Raw genomic sequence first — 22,511 nt, forward strand, 5'->3', positions numbered from 1 at the left:
GGTTCAGTTCCCATATAACTATTTTTTTAATCCCACTTTTCTTCCAAGGAGCTCAGGATGGTGTACCTCCCCGATTTTATCCTCATAACAACCTTGTAAGGTGGTTAGGGCTTAGAGAGGATGAGCAACCCAATCATCCAGTAAGCTCCATAGCTGAGGGATCAGACAGATGAGATGAAGACTGCATGTTCCAGTCCACCCATAAAATACAAATCATAGATTTGTGCAGCCTCAATTTGCCTTGGGACCATCCAGAAATGGGAGAAGAGGTTTAGCTTTTTTATCTGCCAGTTTCACCACTTGAAACTGCTTTGCTATTAACATTTTGAAAAAGTCCCCTTTTAAAAACACATTGTGTCTCCTTACAAAATGGTAGTACCAGATCAGGGAAGCTGGTTTCAAGTAATTAAACCAAGTGGATGCTGGATAATAAAACCCTTTCTTCCTTTCCTGAATAGCTCTGGGCAACTTGACATTGTACAAGCATGCAAATTGCGTGTTATGGACAGACCAAGATGTGTGATCATCATCTCATCTGTTAGAGCTCTCAATGAAAATCTGAACCTTGGTCTCCCCATTCCTAATCTAACTAGGCTCTCAACTCCTGCTGTTGATAAAAGACCTCAGGTATTAGGGCTGGGAAGGACCTCTGTCTGCCTGACCTTAAAAAGCTACTGCTCATCACAGCATGAGGCTAAATGGATCAGTAGTCTGACTCAGTTGAGGGTAGCTTCATACATGCATAAAACCATAACGAGGCTTCCCAGAATGTCTGAAGCACAGGAAATCAAGGCCTATTACCTCCAGTTCCAGTTGACAGAACAATTGCTGGGTTTATTTTTTACCACAGAACTGCACGGGCAAGATGGAGGAATTCTTCCTCTTTGGGTCCTTCCTGGAAGCCACCATGATCGACAGAAAGAATGGAGACAAGCCGATCAACTTTGAGGTCACAATAGGTTCGTACTTAACATTGTAAAAGGATGAGGTAAACTTTGAGGCAGGGCGTTTGCCTTTTCAGATGCTGTGTCCACAGAATTTTATGTGGGATCTGTAGCAGAGTTTGAAATCATAAGGACTGCAAAGTGAACTGAGGTGGTTGCTTTGGTTTGGACAGGAGAATGTCATTGTGAGGCGAATTTTCCCATGGGTTGTTTACTTCATTTGTACACCACCTTTCTCCCCAATGGTGATCAGATATGACTAATATCAACTTAAGTTGTCATCTAAATTGCAAGTTGTTTATGCCCTGCCCACATACTGCTAGTAGGCTATATGTAAAGTGAGACTGTTGGTTTTCCTATACAATCTCACTGTCCATTGATTTCTAGAAGAAAAGGCTGTACCGTGACTTTAGTTCCTTGTTAACTAACCAAGATGGCTGCCTTCTTGGTTGCATGCAGATAGCCAAATGGTCCCAAGGAGCCTCAGCTCAGTGAAAAAGGCAAACTTCAGTCAGCCTCATAAGCCTCATCTACCAGTCTTCGAAGTGATCAATAATGGCCCAACCCTAGATCTCCCCCAAATTCAAATAATTATTTTCTTGTTCAAAGGTAATTATGGCAACGAGATTGATGGCATGTCCAAGCCTGTCATCAAGAAGAAGAGAGAAGGTGGGGTTGGCAACGAAGAGGCATCGGAGTTGTTACAGAACTCAAGTGATGAAGAAGGCAATGACGAAGAAGAGTTTGTCTCCATCTCTACTACTCCCCCAATGAGGCCTTTGGTCACCGACAGGCAAGTGAGCTCAGACAGTTGTGGTGAAACAAGAGGGAAAAGAAGAGTGTGCCTACTACAGCACGCTCACAATTGAGTAAAAGCTGTTTGCCATTGTTTCTGTGGCTCCTAATATGTACATCTTCCCACTGCTTCAGGAATTACTTCCACTTGCCATATTTTGACAAGAAGCCTTGCAACTACATCAAGAGTTGGTGGCAGGACCAGAGACGGCGTCTCTACAATGCAAACATCATGGACAAGATTGGTGACAAGCTGGTGAGTATGGAAGAGGTCCAGCCCTCAGATACAGCCTGATCCTCTGGGCCACAGCAGGTCTCCCAGTGCCTGGCATATTAGCCTACTGAAAAGTTCTTTCTGTTCTTCCAGGAAGAGGGTCTGAACGATGTACATGAGATGATCAAGACAGAGAAGCCCCACCCTGAGCGCCGTCTCCGAGGGGTTCTGGAAGAGCTGAGCAGCGGGTGCCTGTGAGTTGGTCGAAAGGCGCGATGCAATATTCTGGGTGGGAGAAAAATTGCAGGTTTCGAACATCATAAAGCTGAGAAGGAGACAAGAGGTTGTGAATTCTGATCCCCTCTCATGAAATGAGATTTCTTATGGCTCCAATCCAGTTATGCTTAAAGTCCATGCAAGCAATGTGAATATCCACTTAGCCTGGCTCCAGCCTGGTGGAATATTCTCCCAACTGAGCTCAGGGCTCTGTGGGATTTACAACCCTTCTGCAGGGCCTGTAAAACAGAGCTGTTCCACCAGACCTATGGCGGACACCATATTAGATTGTGCCCCCCCACCTATTCTATCCACGTGTGCCACTCACAGGTACTTTTATGTATTGAGCAGTGGGAATTTTGGCCACTTGCTTAAAATCAGTATATACCCTGTTTCCCCGAAAATAAGACCTACCCCAAAAATAAGCCCTAGCAGGATTTCTTTGCATTTGTGGTATAAGCCCTAGTGTGTCTTCTTGAGAAAAAATAAATATAAGACAGTGTCTTATTTTCGGGGAAACACGGTATGAGTACACATGCAAGGGTCAAGCTTTCTGAGAGCACTTTAACTGTATTATTGCTATCTCGTGATTTATGTATGGATCTGAATTTTAATATTTTAGAATATTATGTTTTAATCTCTTAATATTTATGTGCTGTGAGCCGCCCAGAGCCCGCTTGCGGGGTAGGGTGGGATACAAATTAAATAAATAAATAAATAAATAGTGAATCAGAACCAGCATAGTGTATTGGGGGTTACAGGGTCATATGAGGATCTAGGAGACCCATGTTCAAACCTCTACTCTGCCATAAAAGCTTGTGCCAGTCAGTCTCTCCTCAGCCTAACATACCTCATAGGATTATTTGTTGTTCAAATAAAACTGAAGCACAAGAGAACAGGGTTGTAAGTATCCACTGGGGAGAAAAGAGAGCTAGAAATATCTACAGCCAGTGTAGTGTAGTGGTTAGAATTTCAGACTAGGATCTGAGAGACCCAAGTTCGAATGTCCACTCTGCCATGGAAGCTTGCTAGGTGACCTTGAGCCAGTCACACACTCTCAGCCTGACCTACCTCTCAGGGTTGTTGTGAGGATAAAATGGAGAAGAGGAAAATAATGTAAGCTGCTTTGGGTCCTCATTAGGGAGAAAAGCAGGTATAGATGGAGTAAAGAAAGAAACTCATCCTGCTGATTTTTTCAGTGGTACTAGCGGTCTGATATTATGTCTCCTTAGAGGACTATCCCATTGATTCCTAAGGATGCATTTTAACTTCCACTAGATTGGAACCTTGATCTTTGGAGCATTCCCAGAAGATGCTTGTTCAACTTTTCCTTTTGGAGATTTTCTGGAATACTCTGCCCAATATCTATTCTAGACACTTTTATGAGAACGTAACGAGGGCTTTGCTAGATCAGACCATGATCCATCTAGTCCAGTGCTCTTATTTCCTACTAGATGTCCCTCAAAAGCCTACAAGCAGGGATACAGAGACCCAGGCCTTCCTCTGTGGTTACTCCTCAGCAATGAACATTCTGAGATATGGTACCTCTGAATATGGAAGTTCCGTTAGTTGTTGTGCCTAATAATTGATGGACCTGTCTGGCATGAATATGTCTCATCTGCTTTTAAAACCCAGCTACACTAGTGGCCATACTATCAGGGGAGGAGGGAATTTCAGGAAAGGATCAGTAGATTGAAGGGGAGAGTGTTTAACCTCTTTCATGTGGTCACCCTCCCTCCCTTTCCTGCTTAGGCCAATCCCCACATACACAGTTGGGCTCACTTCAGATTCCAGAGGAAACACACAAAACCAACTGAAGGAATTTATAGGGAAGAATAAGTAGAGAAAGGAAGGGCTGAACACCAGGTTCTCCCATCTGCAAATTGACCCCCACCCCACCCCTGCACCAGCATTCTGAGGTAAACAGAGAGATTTGTGTTTTCCCCTCATAACTTGCTACACAGTTCTACTGGATGTACTTTCACCCGATTAGTTATTCTGGATTGAATCAATGAATTGTGGTCTTGCAAATGTTACTGGGGATAAGGAAAGGAATATTTCTATCGGATCATCCAGAATTGAGGTTTAGCTCTGGTCTGAGCGTTCTTCCCACAGTGTCTGAGGCCCTCTTCCCAACAGGGCTAAGTTTTGATCAAGCCTCAATTATCTCTCCTCATAGGCGATTTGTGACCCTCGCTAACAAAGACCAGAACCACTCTTCTCGCACACGACTGGACCGAGAGAGGCTGAAATCTTGCATGAGGGAGCTGGTGAGTGTCTCTTCTGGACCACCTGGTAGCACTGAAATAAAGGCGGAAGGGATGGAGACTTGACTGTTTTTTTTTTTTTTAAATGGGTTTTTAAAATTTATTTCATTTATACCCCACCTTTCTCCTTTGGGAACCCAAAGTGGCTTACATCATCCTCCCCTCCTCCATATGATCTTCACAACAATCCTGTGTGGTAGTTGAGGCTGGGAGTGTGTGACTAGTCCAAGGTCACCCAGCAAGCCTCCATGGCAGAATGACGGTTCAAACCTGGGTCTCCCAGATCCAAGTCTGATACTCTAACCATTACACCAAACTGACTTTCAGTTTTATAGAGACGCCCCCTGCCATATCATTTCCCAAACACGCTTCACTTTCCCTGGCTGACACCTTATCTCTCCCCCCTCCCTCTCCCCCTCTCTGCCCTTGTCCCACCCATGATGCTGTGCAGGAGACCATGGGTCAGCAAGCGAAAACCTTGCGGTCCCAGGTGAAAAAAACCACTATCAGGGAGAAGCTGAAGCAGTCACAGAACTTCCTACAAAAGCTGCGATTCCTGGCAGATGAGGTGAGGAATGGCTATGCTTGTATACCTCTCAAAACGTATTTATTTGAGATATTTATGCTCTACTTTTGTTCCCAATGGTAGCCCAAAAGTAGCTTACACCTTCATCTCCCCTCTTCCATTTTATTCTCACAAAAAAACCAACCCTGTGGGGAGCCCATGTCACCCAGAGAACTTCCTTGGCAAAGTGGAGATTCAAACCCGAGTCTCCCAGATATGAGCCTGACACTCTAACCCAGGGGTGTCTAACTCAGTTGTTATGAGGGCCGGATCTGACATACATGAGACCTTGTTGGGCCAGGCCATGTGTGTCATAAGATGTAATGCCAGGTACCAGAGAGACCAACTTTATAAAGGACACAAAGACAAAGATTTTTTTTTTACTTACTTTGTTGGTCTTAAAGGTGCTTTGTATTTTTCCTGTGGGATTAAGGCAGCCAAGCAAAGCAAACTCTCCCTCCTTCCCTCCCTCCCTCCCTTTGGGGAGGGACCTCAGCCAATGGAGGGGAAGAGAAGCTTGCCTATCTATCTCTCCTGAGCAATTGAAAGAGTCTGGCAAAGCAAGCTACGATGCAGCAGCAGCAGCATCTCTAACCATCTCTAACCATTACACCATTCTCCGGTCAATGCTGGGCTCTAAATTATATGAAAATGTCACCATTTCAACCTCTCTGTCTCTCTGCTCATCTGTTTGCAGCCCCAGCACAGCATCCCTGACATCTTCATCTGGATGATGAGCAACAATAAGCGCATTGCTTATGCCCGCATCCCCTCCAAGGACATCCTCTACTCTATTGTGGATGAGGAAATGGGCAGAGACTGTGGGAAAGTGAAGACTGTCTTCCTCAAGGTGACTGAACAGCCATTCCCCTCCCTGCAGGGCTGCAGTTGTCCAATAAGTAAGAAAGGAGGTGCAGAGGAAAAGGAAAGAGGGGGTGAGACATGCATTGCAAAAGGGGCACATGGGTATGCTGCAGCCCAGAGGTCAGTGCCCTTGGCAGCCACCTGTTTCCTTGCCCGTATATTTATATGGAAAAATCATGTTTGTGCCTGTTCTCCCTTTGCTGCGAGCTCCTGGGGCATGCAACAGTACTGTACTGTGCTATACTGTGCTATACTGTAGGCAACCCGGCATGCATGCTGAATGGAAGCACGCCAGACCATTTTGTTCAGCTTGAAAGCAGAGATTTACTCAAGCCAGGTCAGGTCATAGCACAGCTCCCGCTCTGGGACTTTCTTTGGACCTGGAGCAGTGATGTTATCATCAACCAGAGCTCCTTCTGGCTCCACCTTTGTGGAGCCTCCACCTTTGCTTTGGCATTGCTGATCAGTGTGCTGAAGCTATGAGACAGATGTGGCAAGCCCTCACCACCACCCCAACCCTCTCATTTCCCGCCTTTTCTTTGTAACCACTCCAGTATCTTGATAGAGCAACACTGCATTTCATTCTGCCAAAATGATTGCCTGCCTGCCGTAAAATCAAGTTTTCAGTACTGAAATGCTTGATCGTCATCAAGTCACAACTGACTTACAGCGACCACTTAAGACAAGAGAGGAGCAGAGGTCATTTGCCATTTGCCTGCCCTCTGCATAGCAACCCTGGACTTCCTTGGTGGTCTCCCATCCAAGTACTAACCAAGACCAACCCTCCTGAGCAGCTGAGCTCTGTCAAGCTCAGGCTAGCCAGGTCTATTCAGGCTACTTAAAACATTGAAACACAAGTTAAAGGTTGAGAGTGAAGAAACTGAAATTGTTAAAAGATTTTCTATTCCTTGGATATGTCACTGGCGACCAAGACAACTCATGCTATAGTATTCTCCATTACTATGTATGGGAGTGAAAGTTCTACAATGAAGAAACCTGACTGGAAGAAAGTTGATTCATTTGAAATGTGTGTTGTAGTAGAGTTTTACATATGCCATGGACTGCCAAAAAGACAAATAAGAACATAAGAGAAGCCAATGTTGGATCAGGCCAATGGCCCATCCAGTCCAACACTCTGTCACACAGTGGCCAGAAATACCAGGTGCCATCAGGAGGTCCAGCAGTGGGGCCAGGACACTAGAAGCCCTCCCATTGTTCCCCCCCCCCCCAAGCCCAAAGAAAACAGGCCCCCCATTGCCCCAGACTGAGAGTTCCTATCTATAACTTGTGGCTAATAGCCACTGATGGACCTCTGCTCCATATGTTTATCTAATTCCCACTTGAAGCTGTCTGTGCTTGTAGCCACCACCTCCTCCTGTGGCAGTGAATTCCAAGTGTTAATCACTCTTTGGGTGAAGAAGTTCTGGGTTCTCCCTAGATAAGAAGCTAAAATGACCAAACTGAGGCTATTGTACTTTGGTCACATTATGAGAAGACAAGAGTCACTGGAAAAGTCAATAATGCTAGGAGAAGTTGAAGGCAGCAGGAAAAGAGGCAGATCCAACGTTTAGTGGATTGACTGAATCAAGGAAGCCACGGTCCTCAGTTTTCAAGACCTCCGCAAGGCTGTTAAAGACAGGATGTTTTGGAGGTCATTAATGCATAGGGTCACCATAACTTAGCAGCCACTTGATGCACTTAACACGCACACACAGACACAGAACACCTAGCAGTATGGAAAAATAACAAGTACAATCAGCAAAAAGAGTAAAAATAAACTACTCCTAGGGGAGGGGATCAAACTGATAACAATTAATCAGTCAGATCTGACTGGGTTTCAAACAGGCACCTAAAAACGAGATCAGGCAGTGCCAGTTTGGTAGCTCAAAGGAGAATGTTCAACAAGTGAGAAGCCACTACAGAAATGCTTTTTCTTCATAACTCGAACAATGTCAAATGAATCATGTCAGTTTCCTAATCAGGTTCATTTTATAATACTAAGCATACACCACTCTTGCATCAGTATATCAAATCTCCTTTTTACTTCCTGTCCTCTCAGACTACTCATCCTAGTATGCACTGCTGTCAACACTGTAGTGCAGGGTTGCCAGCCTCCAGGTGGGTACCAGAGCTCTCCTAAAACTACAATTTATCTCCCCCTGACAGAGTTCAGTTCCCCTGATGGAAATGGCAGCTTAAGGGGCAGACTCCATAGCATTACCCCCCAGACACACACACACACACCAGCACACCATAAATCTCCAGGAAAACCACACATCTTGGTCTCAGGGCAGCACAGATTAAGAGCTCTCTCTTTCTTGCCTTTTTCCCCCTCAGTTACCCGGCAAAAAGGGGTTTGGGCCAGCTGGCTGGACTGTGCAGGCCAAAATGGAGGTCTACATGTGGCTGGGCCTCAACAAGCAGCGGAAAGACTTCCTCAATGGCCTACCCTGCGGCTTCGAGGAGAGGAAACTGCCCAAAGGACAAGGCATTCCTTTCTTCCCTCCCATCAGCCTCCTCTACACCAGTAAGAGCATCTCCTCCTCCTCCTTACTTGAGAGTTTGTGTGGCGTAATGGTGAGGGTGTTGGACTAGGATTGGGGAAAGCTGGGTTCGAATCGCCACTCTATGTGTTTCTCAGCTTAACCCACTTTGCAGCGTTGGTGAATGTTTAACATGGAGGAGGGAAGGACCACCTTGAGCTCCTTGAAGGAAAGGTGGAAAGAAATGTAAGGTAGCTTTCAGAATTGCTGAGGCCCAAGTCACATCATCAGACCTGCAGACCTAAGCTCTGTCCCCCAATTTTACACATGGAACTGCTTTACACAGACTCTGATCAGCACTGGTCCGACAAGTCCAGTGACTGGCAGTGGTTCTTTGGAGTGCCAGGGGGAGAAAGACTTTCCCAGACATCTAAGATCTCTTTAACGTGATGAGCCACAGACAGAAGCCGAGAACCACATGCATGGCCTGTTCCCATTTGAATTAAGGATGGGGGAACACCTTAAACCACTCAATGGCAAGGGAAGTACAGACTGTACATAAGTGACTCCTTCTGTGTTGCCTGTGGACACCATGGTGATCACTGATGTGTTTCCTGGCATATACTCGTTCCCAAAGTGAAGAGTCAGTCCTGGTTTTCCTGCATCCTTTGGAACAGGAGGTGCTTCATAGGGAGGGTTGCCAGAATGAGGTTGGCAACGAGCAGGAGTCCCTGCTGGCGCTGTAGTGATTCTTTCCTGTCTGGCCGGAAGTGACAGCATCATGTCACCTGCAGTACTCTAGCATTCAGCCAAAATGCTATGGTTTAGCCACAGATTTGGCTGAATGTTAGAGGATTGCTGGTGACACAATGACTTGCAATTGTGCCAGAATGACATTCTCACATTCTCACAACAACAGTGGCCCCCTCCCCGCCTTTGTCTCTCACCCAGGGATCATTTCGTAGAAAAAGAGGTGCAGGAGCTCATTAGCATAACTCATTAGGATAACTTAGTTTCATATGCCACACACCCCTGACATCACCGGAAGTGTGTCAGAAGGCAACACCCACTGCAACTTACCTGGCTGCTTCTTGCTCCTCATGGCCAGGACTGCTGGGAGCAGGGGGTGGGGCTTGTTGCATGCGCCCGCCCCCTGGGCTCTTTACTGCCGGAGCTCCGCTCCTGTGCGCACCTGCAGGAAATGACCCCTGCTCTCACCACTCAGCTGAATGATGGTGCGAAAGGCCAGCAGAGGGTTGGAGGTTTTCCACTGACATGGGAGACCCCTATCACCTTTGTATCTGCAGAGAACACCTGTTCAGTCACAGGTGCCTCCATCATAGGATCAAAATCCATTTTTTTAATTGACCACAGCTCCCTGGCAGCCATGCTGTGCTTGGCTCCGCCCCTCTGCAGCCATTTCATGGCAGCAGCCGCTTCATGATTTCAGAATTACAAAAGCTGCTTCTTACTTTACATGCTTCAGGACTAAGACTTGGGACTGAAGCAAAGTCATGTCAAATAAGCCTTACCCCCAACCCTAAAGCTGTAATCTTACCCACCCACCCACCCACTGTTTCCTCAGATCAGCTGAGTGTCTCTCCTCTGCTCTCCTTCTTTCACAGTGAAGCAGGTCTTCCAGCTGCGAGTCCACATGTACCAGGCCAGGAGTTTGTTTGCCGCAGACAGCAGTGGTCTGTCTGATCCTTTTGCCAGGGTTTTCTTCATCACTCAGAGCCAGTGCACTGAGGTAAGAGAGACGCCGTGAAGGCCCCCAAGACTGGGTCTTGCCTTTGACAGCCCTGAACGTCTCGCTTGTGAAACAAGATCTTTCTTGGATGACAAACTGTGAATTAAGAGAGAGGACAAGTGTAGTAATGACAGTTTTCAGTGGGTTGTTTAAAGCACATACCTGAATAAGGCTTCCTTTCAGCTTCACAATTTCATGACAGGTATCTGTTGTATTAAATTCAAAACTGGACTGATCATCCATGTTTTGACCTTCTCACCATGCTCTGTTGGCATGTGCATATTTTTAAGCGTCCTAATAAAATGAAAGCATGACGTGTACTTATTGTTTGCCTCAATGAAGGAAACATTCGAACAAAAACATTTTTCAAAAAATGGTTGTAAAACTGTTCCAGGGATGGGGAAGGAGGTGTGAATTCAATGTGAATCTGGGAATTTCTGCTTCAGGGACAACATCTGAAGAATGTCAAAGAAATTAGAAAGCTTTTAGAAAAGGCTCATGAAATCCTTTGAGGGTGGGGCAGGAAGGTTGCACATCATCATTTCCCATCATCTTTCCACAGGTCCTCAATGAAACACTTTGCCCTACCTGGGACCAACTGCTGGTGTTTGACAATGTAGAGTTGTATGGAGAAGTCCACGAGATGCGGGATGACCCTCCCATTATTGTCATTGAGATCTATGACCAAGACACAGTGGTAAGAGAAGGCCACGGATGGAAAGCAATGGCATCCCATCCCTGCAAGCTGACAAAGTTGTTCTCTTTCAAGTATATTCTGTCCTCATGTGCCACACTGAACTGCACTAATATCCCTGAGAGGACACTCATAGGAATTTCCCCCTAAGAGAATGTCTTCAGAAGCTCCTTGTTTCAAACCGGGAGCCAATCTAGATATTTTGGTGGCTGACCCACATTGGAGTCCTTGCTAAACATCTGCAAAACATTGTGAAGAGGGAGCAGTTTGGACGCGAGTGGTAACAGAAGGGTCTTTAATCCCTTTCCAGCTCACCGCTTCCACCCTGCTCTCCTCTCCCCCAGCTGCTTTGTGAAACACACATCTGTAAACCCCAATTGGTTTGTTCCGTTTGGCTCTGAAACTTCCCCCTCAGTTCTTATTTTCTATAGTGAGGAAGTCTGGGGCTCCCTTTTGACAGCAACCAATCCCTTTTGTCATGGTTTGTTAGACCAAAGTGCCCTCTAGCTCCACAGTCTGTCTCAAGGAGCAGAAATCCAGATGTCCAGGTTGCAGCATCCCAAATGGCTATGGACCCACATGCTCTCTGTACTCTTCCAGGGGAAGGCCGACTTCATGGGTCGAACATTTGCTAAGCCTGTGGTGAAGATGTCGGATGAGGAGTACTGTCCCCCCCGTTTCCCACCCCAGCTGGAGTACTACCAGATCTACAGGGGGAATTCCACTGCCGGTGACCTGCTGGCTGCCTTCGAGTTGCTCCAGGTAATGGCTTCATGCTCTAGAGGAAAGAAAATAAAGTATGAAACTCCCTGCCCTTGAAAGCGGACTTTGCCCCGCCCAGGAAGGGCCTGGAGAGCTCCTGAGATTACAACTGATCTCCAGACTGCAGATATCAGTTTCCCTGGAGAAAATGGCTGCTTCGGAGTGTGGAGTCTATACCTTGCTGAGCTCCCTCCTTTCCCTAAACCCCCCCACCCTCCTCACGCTCCACTAGGGTTGCCAAGTCTTACCTGCTGCTGGAGCGGGGGGCTCCCGGCTTGTTCCTGGAGCATATGCCGCAACCCCGTCACCCGGAAGTGACGCGACCACGCTGGGCATGCTGGGGGCGGGGCCACGACCACCCGAGGGAAAACCATAGAGTTTTCCCTCGGATGACCGTGCCCCTGCCCCCAGCATGCCTGGCGTGGTCGCATCACTTCCGGGTGATGTGCACGTCGCGTGCTTTGGGGGTGAGGTTCCCCCCAGGGCCCGATCCGCCGGCGGCGGGGAACGGGCCTCTGGGGCGGGGGTTTCCCCTCCCCCCAGGGAGACTTGGCAAGCCTACGCTCCACCCTCAAAATCTCCAGCTATTTCCCAACCTGGATGTCAGACTCCTGGACAAAGTTACTCTCAACAACACTCTCTGGCAGTGATTTGTTTACTGAGAAGTAAAGATGTTCCAGGCCAGATCAGTATCATGTCAGAACTGAGGTTCTGGTGGGAGAATCCAAAGATACAGATAGTTCAAACAAGGCCCCCCTTCAGTGACATCCAATTAACCCTCACACTTATCCTTCCTTGCTTGCACTTTACACCCCCACCTGTGAATATATGGTTTCTTTATCTACAGTAGCAAAGCAGGCACAGTTAGGCACCAAGGTCATCCCTGGACAAGGGAGGTATCTTAAGAAGGGTTACAGTCACCACTACAACAGAGCATCCACTCATCCACTCACACCCTTCCCTCAGTAATTTCCCTCCCTCTGCAGGCCCCACATCCCCCAAAACATGGCAAACTAAAGACTGAGTTTGACATTAGCCTTGACAAACCTACCCCCACCCTTCATTTTGGATCTTTCAGAAGCTGGTTAAGACTTTTCTATCCCAGGAAGCTTTTAATGGCTTTATTCCTTGTTCTTGTTTGTTATTTTTTTTCAAATCTGTTTTTTGTTCTGTTTTTCATGTTAACTGCTGATTTTAAGGTTTTTGGGACGGCTGTTTTAGTTTTTCCTGTCAGCTACCTTTTTATGATGAGGGTTTTTTTATGACTGTTCTCTTTTGCTTTGCTGTTGTTGTTGATTATTAGACAGTTTTACTCTGAGTCAACCCATTAAAGACCTTAAAGGGAAAGTATAGCCAGTGTGTAGACTATGTACAGGGAACTGTCATTCAAATTCCCAGCCACTCTGAAGTGCACTGCCTGATATGGAGCCAATCATTTCTTCTCAGTCTGAACTCCCTCACAGGGTTGTTATAAGAATTAAGTGCAGGAAGGGACAATAATCGAGTCTGTAAACATAATTTCTTCCCATTTTAACCTCTCAAGAGCGCTATGAAGCAGAGAGGTAATGGATAGTCTCAAATCATGCAGCAACCTTTGGAGCTAATTGTGTGTATGTGTGTGCGTGCATCCATGTGCATACACTCATATTTTATGAGGGAGTATAACAAGCATAGCTGTGGTTAATTCATTAATTGATTTTTAGTACTTACAGTGCCCTCCCTCAATTGTCGTGCTCCCTTTAGGGCAAATAAAACTTAACCATCTAATTTTTTTTTAAGTATCAATAAAATACAACAGCGAAACAAGTAAACAACCATAAAAACAATGGGATTGAGCTGAAATTAAAAATCTGTCTGCCAAATGAGAGAAGAGGCATGTGGGGGTGGGAAGGCCTCACAAACAGGCAAAAATAGCCAGTCAGATCCCCACATTAAAATAAGGGAGGAATTTTGCCTGTTGTCTGCAAACAAGAGATCAGATGCCAGGCAAGCAGCTGAAGGGAGGAGCCACTACAGAACAAGCCATGTCTCTGATTAACAAATGTCTCATTTCCAAAGATGAGAGCATGCAGAGAAGGGCCTCCTTGGCAGATGCCTGTGTTACTGAGGAGGCTGAAGTGGGTTCCTTATTCCCAGTTCCTTATTCATTCCTTATTTGCGTCTTATTCATGAATTCATCCAATAAGGAACTGGGAATAAGGAACCAACTTCAGCCTCATATGTTACTGGGAAAAAGAAAACACGAAAGGTGCCTTTTCCTTGTTACAAGAAGCAATTTCACAAATCTTTTTTTTTTTAAAGGATACATCTACTGAGTCATGTGCAAATCTACTCAAATAAAAGGAAGCTGAGTTATTAATTAGGTTTCAGGGGGCCCTTGCTCAGTGGTGGAACCCCTGCTATGTACAAAGAAGGTCTCAGATCCACTCCTGGGCATTTAAAGGATTTGCCAGAAAAGCTGCCTATGGTAGGATTGCCAGGCCCCCAGTCCGCGCGGGGGTTCCCCCACTTTTGTGGGTTCCTCCCTGCTGCCGGCCAGTTGGCCTGTGGGGGAAACCCGAACCACAAATGCCCCGAAGTACAGCGCACATGGAAGTGATGTCATCACACCACTGACATTGCCCAGCGACGCACTAGTTTTTCGGCAAAACTCTACGGTAAAATCAGGCTCAACCCATAGAATTTTGCCCAAAAACTAGAGCATTGGCATGCAACGTCACTTCTGGTGATATCATCATGCCCTGTGCACACTGGAAAGACTCGTTAATCCCCTGCTGGCAGAAAGGTAGGACCAGGCAACCCTAGCCTAAGGCCTGAGGGAATTGCTGCTATTTGGAGTAGACTTAGAGTTGCTAGCTCTGGGTTGGGAAATTCCTGTAGATTTTGGGGGATGAAGTCTGGAGAGGCCAGGCTCTGTGGAGGGGGAGAGACTTCAGCAGGGCATAATGCCATAGAGTCCACCTTCCAGAGTAGACATTTTTCTCCCAGGGGAACTGATATCTGTTGCTTGGAGATCAACTGGAATCCTGGGAGATCTCCAGCCACTACCTGGAGGCTGGCAACCCTAAGTGGACTGCACTAGCTGATCTACTGGTGTGGTATAAGGAACCGAACTCAGTTGCTGGACTAAAGATTGGGCTGGAAACGGTGATTAATAACAGGAGGTGGCAAAGGGCTGCTCAGTCTCTTCTGCTAATGGAAGTGGGCCTCAGGCTAGATCTCATCTGCCATACAAGTCTACTTCCTCAGCCTCCCTCTCTGAAAACAGATTTTGGCTTTGACATTTCCTTGCCTTTGGGAGTGGCTTGTTTAGTAATCTGTGTGTTCTCCCTGTTTGTGTCCCCCCCCCTCTCATATGATCTCAGCTTCCATACGATGACGAAGAGATCAGGCGGGCCTTGCTGGCAGCCACCCAACCTTGTGTGCCGCAGATCAAGGTGCCGTCATGGCTGCCATCAGGCCAAAGGGCCTCAAATTGCCCCTTGCCATACACGCAGCCTGATGCCTTGAGTGTGCTACAGGATATCTTGATTTAATAGGATTGCCAACTCCTGATTGGGGAATTTCCTGGAGATTTGGGAAGTGGAGCCTGGGAAGAGTGGGATTTGGGGAGGGGAGCGACCTCAGCATTGTATAATGCCATAGGATCCACTCTCCAAAGCAGCCATTTTCTCCAGGGAAACTGATCTCCGTAGTCCGGAGATCAGTTTTAATTCTGGGGGGTCTCCAGGCCTGACCGGGAGGATGGCAACCCTACTTGATTAAGTTATTACTGGTTCTATTTTATTTAGCATATTGATATGCCCGCATTTCAATTGAGCACCACAGGGCTCAAGGCAGTTCGTGTTCTCTCTTGCATCATCCAAATATTCCCCACTCTGTTCTCTAATGCACATTTTTTTCTCTTCCCCCTCTCTGCATGAAAGGGATCCTGCCAAGCTTTGCTCCTCTCCTGCTCTCTTAAATCACCTTTAGTTTTCACCTGCAAGCCATTCCCGATAGCAGGCATCTTGGCACACAAGAAACCTTCTGAACTGCTGCGTTCACTGCTTGGAGCAAAGTATCCATCCTTTGCTCTTCATCCATACCTCTTTCCTCTCAAAACACTGGCATCTCCAAGAACATTCCAGCTTGCTCAAGGCCCCTCTCTGCTTGCTTCTTTTCTCAGGAATTCTAGAAAGCTGCACAGTTGTGACCAGTGTTCCCTCTAAGCTGAGTTAGTGTGAGCTAGCTCACAGTTTTTTAGCTTGCAGCTCACACATTTTTGTCTTAGCTCAGAAAGGATGGCTCCAGGGCAAACCAAATTATTCAGTAGTCAAATCGCTCGCTCACAACTTTAATGCCAGTAGCTCACAATGTGGAATTTTTGCTCACAAGATTCCACAGCTTAGAGGGAACATTGGTTGTGACTGGGGTGCAATTTACAGAATGCAGCTTCTGCCTTGGAATTTTCAAAAGATTTGCACAAAAAAAAAAGTTGCCCACCTTTTATTTGGTTGCATGAGAAAACTCGTGGACAATTTCTGCTAAAGGATCAGGAACGAGTGAGGGCAGGAGCAAGGCTTCCACGGTGATCTTTCTCTCTGTCCGTTTTGCCATCATGCCCCCTTCCCGCACATTATGAGTTCCAGTCTGCCTTTCCAAATCCCCAGGATGAACGGATTTTTCCAAACCATGCAGCCAGAAATAAAGCATGGGAATGAATATAAACCCAATTTTCTGGTTGCAAAATCTGGGATTTTTCTTTGTGAAAAAAACAAGAATTCTCGACACCTCCCCCACAACTGACTGATGATCCAGTGCATGAATAGAAAGCTTGCCTATCTGATGGGAGCTAGAGATGAAGAAACTTGTTGGAAGCACTATGGAGAATGGGAATGTTACTTCAAGGAAATGATTCCAATAGCTCTTTTTGTCTTTTCCAGATTGGCCCAGCTGGGAAGTCAGATCTGCCTCCCATTGATGGCCCTACAGACATAGAGAGGGGCCCCATCCTGCCAGTGCCTCTGGGTATCCGTCCTGTGTTGAGCAAATACAGAGTGGAGGTAAATGGAAGCTTTTACAGTGGTGAATATTATATGTTCCATGCCATCCTTGTTCTATATTTAGCTGTGCCAAGTCCTCCTCCATTCTTCTAATAATCCACTACACATTCCTGTGAACTTTGTGTGGATGCATTTTTTGAAGAGTAAATTAAACAGGTTTTATTGAAGAATTCCCCTAATTATAAGTACACTAAACATTCAAAAAGAACAAGCAATACAGAACTAAGAAAGTGGAGGTGATTCATAGCAAATAGGGTGTTCCGTTATGGGGTAATACAACCGGTCCAGATCTGCAGAATCCATGGATAGTGGACTGCTAGTTGGCATCAGAGCAGAGGCACAATCTGAGGCCATGTGTGTGGACAAATACAGACATTGGAGAACAATGCTGACCAATGGGAGGTCTTGAGGGGCTTACCCCGGGTGAAGACAAAAGATTACCTGGGCCAATCAGGTGTCCCAGGGGGTGCAGTTGTCAGGAGGGACACAGCCTAGGTCGCAGAGGGGCAGATTCTAGATGCACAATAGCATTGATTGGATTACTGGAGATGTCTGAATAGGTATGATGACCAATGTGGATGCATTTACAAGTGTGCATTTCAACTCATACTGTGAGTGGGCCAGGAGTCCTGCATGGGCAGGCACCAGGTCTGTGCATCTGTTGGCCCAACCAGAAGTAAACACGGTCAGGCCGGAAGTGGTGTACAGCTGCTGTCAGCTAGGCAGAGACCAACCTCCTTCCCTACCATAGCATAAAGACACAGCGGGGAAGGACCTAGAAGGGGACGCGTGAGAGGAGAAGCCAGTCGGACACAAGGGAAAGCACTGGCAACTTTTAGCCTCGTGGCAGGTTCTTGGCGAGGCTGAGGGAATTCTGGTCTGACTCAGTGGAACATGGGTCCACCTGGCAAGCCAAGCTTGCTGCTCCCCCCCCCTCCCGAGTCACCTGAAGCAAATGAAACAAACAAAAATGAGTAGAAGAGGCATTGGAGGAATTGACAAGGAGAACCAAAGCCTAGAGACACAGCAAGTTTCATCTCTGCTGTCTGAGGCTCACTCCCCCCTCAAACCCCAACATATTTATATTGAACTTGTGTTACAGGTCATATTTCCATCACGATAACACATAGCCAAAGGCATATCTAATATGTACCTGCCATGAATCTGTCCTCTCCCCCCCCCCCAAAAAAAAAAAATCTGGGAAACAGTGGTGTAAAATGCTCAAAAAGAATGCCCATGTAATTCTGTTCTTCAGCATGAACAACTTGGATTGGAATGGCCTATCCCAAAGAGAATTCCTCTTGGAGTGGAATTTATAAATATTCCCAATCCCAATTGCAGGTTCACAGACATGCGTTTGTCTCTGCTGTGTTCGGATCACGTACTTGTAAATGAAGTGGATGTTAATAAGACACTAGAAGTCATCCTTCTTTTCTCATTCAAAAGAAATTAAACTCTTTAGTGATGTCCCTTGAATTTTTTGAAGGTCAGAAGTGAGGAGTACTTCATAGTAGAATCATAGAGTTGGAAGGCAACTCCGGGGTCATGTAGTCCAACCCCCTGCACAATGCAGGAAATTCACAAATACCTTCCCCCCACACCACCAGTGACCCCTATTCCATGCCCAGAAGATGGAGGGGGAACCCTCCAGGATCCCTGGCCAAACTGAACTGGAGAACAATTGTTTCCTGACCCCAAAGTGGTGATTGGCATTTCCCTGGGTGTGTAAGAAAGAGCCAAGAGAACTAAGCACTGATGCAACCCTTCCTGCCCTCCCTTCTCATGACCTGCCTAAGTTCACAGAATCAGCATTGCTGTCAGACGGCCATCTAGCCTCTGTTTGAAAACCTCCAAAGAAGGGAGCCCACCGCCTCCCGAGGAAGCCTGTTCCACTGAGGATCTACTCTACATGCAATGCCCATCTATATACAAGTTGTATGCAGTACTCACCCTGTAGCATTGTTTCTCCTTTGTCAAGTACACTGACTGATTCCCTTCCACATGAAAAGCAGTTGGATGCTGGAACTGGGACTTCCTCGCTCTTCAAACCTCAGCTAAAGAGAGCAGAGCCCCCTTGGCTTCATCCTGTGTTTGGGTTCACCTGCAATGACAGATATATAGCTTTGAGAGTGGACAAAGGCTGGCAGAGGGGTCTAGCATTGGTTTGGCCAGGGGTAGCCAAAAAATTTGAGTGATCGAAGCATAGAACCCACCTCCTTTTGAGTTTTCTTTCTCCTCTGGTATCTAATCCTTCTTCTCTGCAGATATTGTTCTGGGGACTGAGAGACCTGAAACGTGTGAATTTGGCCCAAGTGGATCGGCCTCGAGTGGACATTGAATGTGCTGGAAAGGGAGTCCAATCATCTCTCATCCAGAACTACAAGAAAAACCCCAATTTCAGCACCTTAGTCAAGTGGTTTGAAGTGGTAAGTATAGGCCTCAGGAGAGGGGTAGATGATGTCCATAGAGGTGTCCTTCCTGATGGTAATAGTTTCCTGGTCCTATTGGGCAGTATCTCCCAGTTTTCATAGTCTAGGCCCAATGTATATGTTAAATGAGAAACATGGGTACCACCAACCCAATCTGCCCCTCATCACCTCAGTCTCTACTCAGTGGTAATGTAGCTGAAAATACACAAGAGTTGACACAAGTCTTTCACTGATCCTCCCTCATCCCTCTGGTTGCCAACTCCAGGTTAGGGAATTCCTGAAGATTGGTGGGGGGAGCCAGGGGAGGGTGGGGTTTGAGGACAGGAGGGACCTCAGGAGGGTATAATGCCATAGAGTCTATCTCCAAAGCAGCCATTTTCTGTTGGCAGAGTTTAAATATGCAGAGGAATGGAGCACCAACTGTTTAAAGAGAATAACTGGGTTTATTAAAGAAGAAATAAACTCTGAGAGAACAGAGGAGAGGGAGAGAGGCTTAACTAACTAACTGCTATGAGAGACAGGAACGAAAGGGGAGGGCTCAGTTGGAGCAAGAAGTCTCCAAAGAGCCAATCAGGAGACAAGAAGGAGACAATTTGGAATTGTGGGAAGTCCCTAATCTAGCTATGCTAACTAGCAGTCCTTCAGCTGTCCCCTATAGGCTGTTCTTCTGATCTTCCTCAAGCAGGTGCACTATAGACTTTGTATATTCCAACATTTTCTTCATGGGAGCTCTTCTCTGTCACATGGAGATGAGATGTAATTCTGGGACATCTCTAGGCCCCACCTGGAGGTTGGTAATGCTATTGTGTCACTGTCGTTATTAACAGCACTTTGGTATCACCCAGTAAACAAGCACAAGAATAAAATGAAAACCCCGAATGCATAAAACTAGATAAAATATCAAAAGGATATGATTACACAAAGATGCAGAATTGTAGTGATTACAGTGCAGAAGTGCAGAAATCTGACAGACTATTATGACAGGCTATGAAGCTGAATAAATGACTTAACAAAATACAAGCCTGCCTTCCATAAAGCAAGGAGGCACATAAATAGAGATAGAGGCTTTTTGCAGCTGCTCTGTATTAGAGGGCTGGTTATAGTGAAGCAGTAAACTGAGCTCTGATGCCGGAGATGCCTCGAGCAGCCAGGCAGGAATGAGGAGAGGATGCTGAGTGATGACATGCTGGGGTTGGGAGGATGTGTACCCCCTAAGCTGAGTTAGTGTGAGCTAGCTCACAGTTTTTTAGTCTCCGTCTCAAACATTTTTGTCTTAGCTCAGGAAGGGGAGCGGTGAAGGGGAGCGGTGGCACAGAGGATTTATCCTCTGGTTACAGTAACATCTGAACTGAACAGAACTGCTGTCAGTTCTAGCCCGCGCTGGTGTGAGCTACCAGCCGTGTCCCCAGCTCGCCGTCCACCCAGCGGTTTGAAAGCTTCGGCGAGTAGATAAAATGGGTACCACTCCTTAGAGAGGGTGGGCACACTTCACCCCTCCGGTGGGGGAGGTGTTAGCCGGCGAAACGGAATGTCCAGCTCGGAAGCCTGGAAAAGATCTCTTCGGCATTAAGAAGCCTGTGATGGGCCAATCTGGCCAGGCAGTGGCAGTGTGGCACTGTGACTCAAAAAGCAGTCCTGGAAAATCTGACGTCATCAAGCCAAGCCAAGTGATTGCCGTCTGGAACACGTCTGAGCCTACAGCTGAACAAAAAATACCCGTCGGCTGCAAACGTGTGCGACTTATAAGATTTATATATTGTCCTCCCTTACCCCCTATGAATCATTGTTAGTCCCTCATCAATGTGTAACTGTAAATTGCTCAGAGCTAGCAGCTCTGCAGGATTGAGCCATTAATAAATCGAAAGATATTATTATTATTATTAGGAAGGATGGCTCCGGAGCAAACTATTGTATGCAGTAGCCAAATCACTTGCTCACAACTTTAATGACAGTAGCTCACAAAGTAGAATTTCTGCTCACAAGAAGGTGGGGTGGGTGCAACATCAGCGATGTCACTACAGCACTTCCAGGTACTACTCAGAAGTGACAAAAGGTAGCTATAGGAATTGCTGGAAACTCTATGTTGCTGTTGTTGTTTTTCTCCAGCCACCACTCAAAGAGCCAGTGGCCTCTACAATGGGAGGCCTCACATGCCTATCCATGGAATGTTTGTCAGATTCCAGATCTTGCTTAAAATTCCTTTCAGCTGCAGTCACCACATCAGTCTCTCCCTTGCCATTCACCATAATGGTATACCACTCCGAATCTGGGTTTTGGTCTCTTGCAGGATCTGCCAGAAAATGAGCTCCTCCATCCTCCCCTGAATATCCGTGTGGTTGACTGTCGTGCCTTTGGGCGATACACACTGGTGGGAAGCCACGCTGTCAACTCCTTGCGCAAGTTCATCTATCGGCCTCCAGATAAGAAAGCCCAGCACTGGAGCAAAACAGGTATCCAACCAGAGAAAGCAAGAGGAACATGCCCTAGAGCTGGGGCGGGGGCGGGGGTGGGGGTGAAGTGTGTGATAAGGTCAACTCTAGCTATTACATCCAGAATGGTGAGTATCTGGGGGTGTGGCAGGGAAAGAAAAGGAGGCAGCTAGCGAAACATTCAGTATTTAATAAACCCTCTCCAGGCGGGGTTACCAGCCCAGTGCTGGCAGCCCCCAGGAGATGGGGTGGGGTAAAGTCACCAAAAACTGTGCTGTGCTGGAGCCACAACGTCACTTGCAGAAGTGACATCACCATGCGTTGCACCAAAGCAGGGACACCACTTGTGGCTTCATACCAGAAGTGACATCACACCACTGGGGTAATTCCAAGTCCCTCTCCCCCATAGTACTCCCGCTGCCCCCCTGAACAGCAGCAGGAAAAATGTGGCACAGGCAGGGGTTATTTCCTGCGGGAGAGCACAGGAGCGGAGCTCCGGCAGGAAGGAGCCCAGGGGGTGGGCTCATGCAACAAGCCCCGCCCCCTGCTCCCAGCAGCCCACAGTCGGGCCACGAGGAACAAGAAGCAGCCAAGTAAGTTGCAGAGCCCCCCCTGGCCCACCTTCAGGTACAAGCTCTCCCTCCTCTGTGAGGGCAGATCTGCATGTCCCCGTCCCCAATAGCTAGCAATCCAAAACAGTCCAGTGGAGCCTGAGTGGTGGGTGTTGCCTTCTTACACACTTCCGGTGATGTCAGGGGGTGTGGCATATGCAAATAAGTTATGCTACTGAGTTATGCTAATGAGCTCCTGCATCTCTTTTTCTACGAAATGACCCCTGGGCACAGGGCAGGAAGTCTCCCACCAAGCAGGAGACCTGTCAAGCTCCAAAGCGACTGTGATAGCGGAGGTACTGTGTTGTGGAAAGGGGATTCCCTGCCACGAACTCATGCGGTTCATTGGTGAGCCTGTACCTCTGGCCCTGCCCCATTCCCCA

General features: G+C 47.0%; 1 protein-coding gene across 4 annotated transcripts in view; it reads left to right on the forward strand.

Annotated features, from left to right (window-relative positions):
- Positions 1–22,511, forward strand: part of OTOF (otoferlin) — a 217,717-nt gene that overhangs the window by 164,889 nt on the left and 30,317 nt on the right. For all 4 annotated transcript variants that reach the window (XM_015405380.1, XM_015429824.1, XM_015405386.1 and 1 more), the window contains 14 exons: positions 851–959; positions 1,554–1,737; positions 1,875–1,995; positions 2,107–2,207; positions 4,409–4,499; positions 4,948–5,064; positions 5,759–5,911; positions 8,263–8,452; positions 10,034–10,158; positions 10,721–10,855; positions 11,453–11,614; positions 16,540–16,659; positions 18,924–19,085; positions 21,376–21,538. In XM_015405380.1, coding sequence (XP_015260866.1) covers positions 851–959; positions 1,554–1,737; positions 1,875–1,995; positions 2,107–2,207; positions 4,409–4,499; positions 4,948–5,064; positions 5,759–5,911; positions 8,263–8,452; positions 10,034–10,158; positions 10,721–10,855; positions 11,453–11,614; positions 16,540–16,659; positions 18,924–19,085; positions 21,376–21,538 — 1,933 coding nt within the window. The remainder of the gene's footprint in view (positions 1–850; positions 960–1,553; positions 1,738–1,874; positions 1,996–2,106; positions 2,208–4,408; positions 4,500–4,947; positions 5,065–5,758; positions 5,912–8,262; positions 8,453–10,033; positions 10,159–10,720; positions 10,856–11,452; positions 11,615–16,539; positions 16,660–18,923; positions 19,086–21,375; positions 21,539–22,511) is intronic.

The sequence above is a fragment of the Gekko japonicus genome, unplaced genomic scaffold (genome assembly GCF_001447785.1).
Source record: "Gekko japonicus isolate JY-2015 unplaced genomic scaffold, Gekko_japonicus_V1.1 scaffold977, whole genome shotgun sequence".
NCBI lineage: Eukaryota > Metazoa > Chordata > Lepidosauria > Squamata > Gekkonidae > Gekko > Gekko japonicus.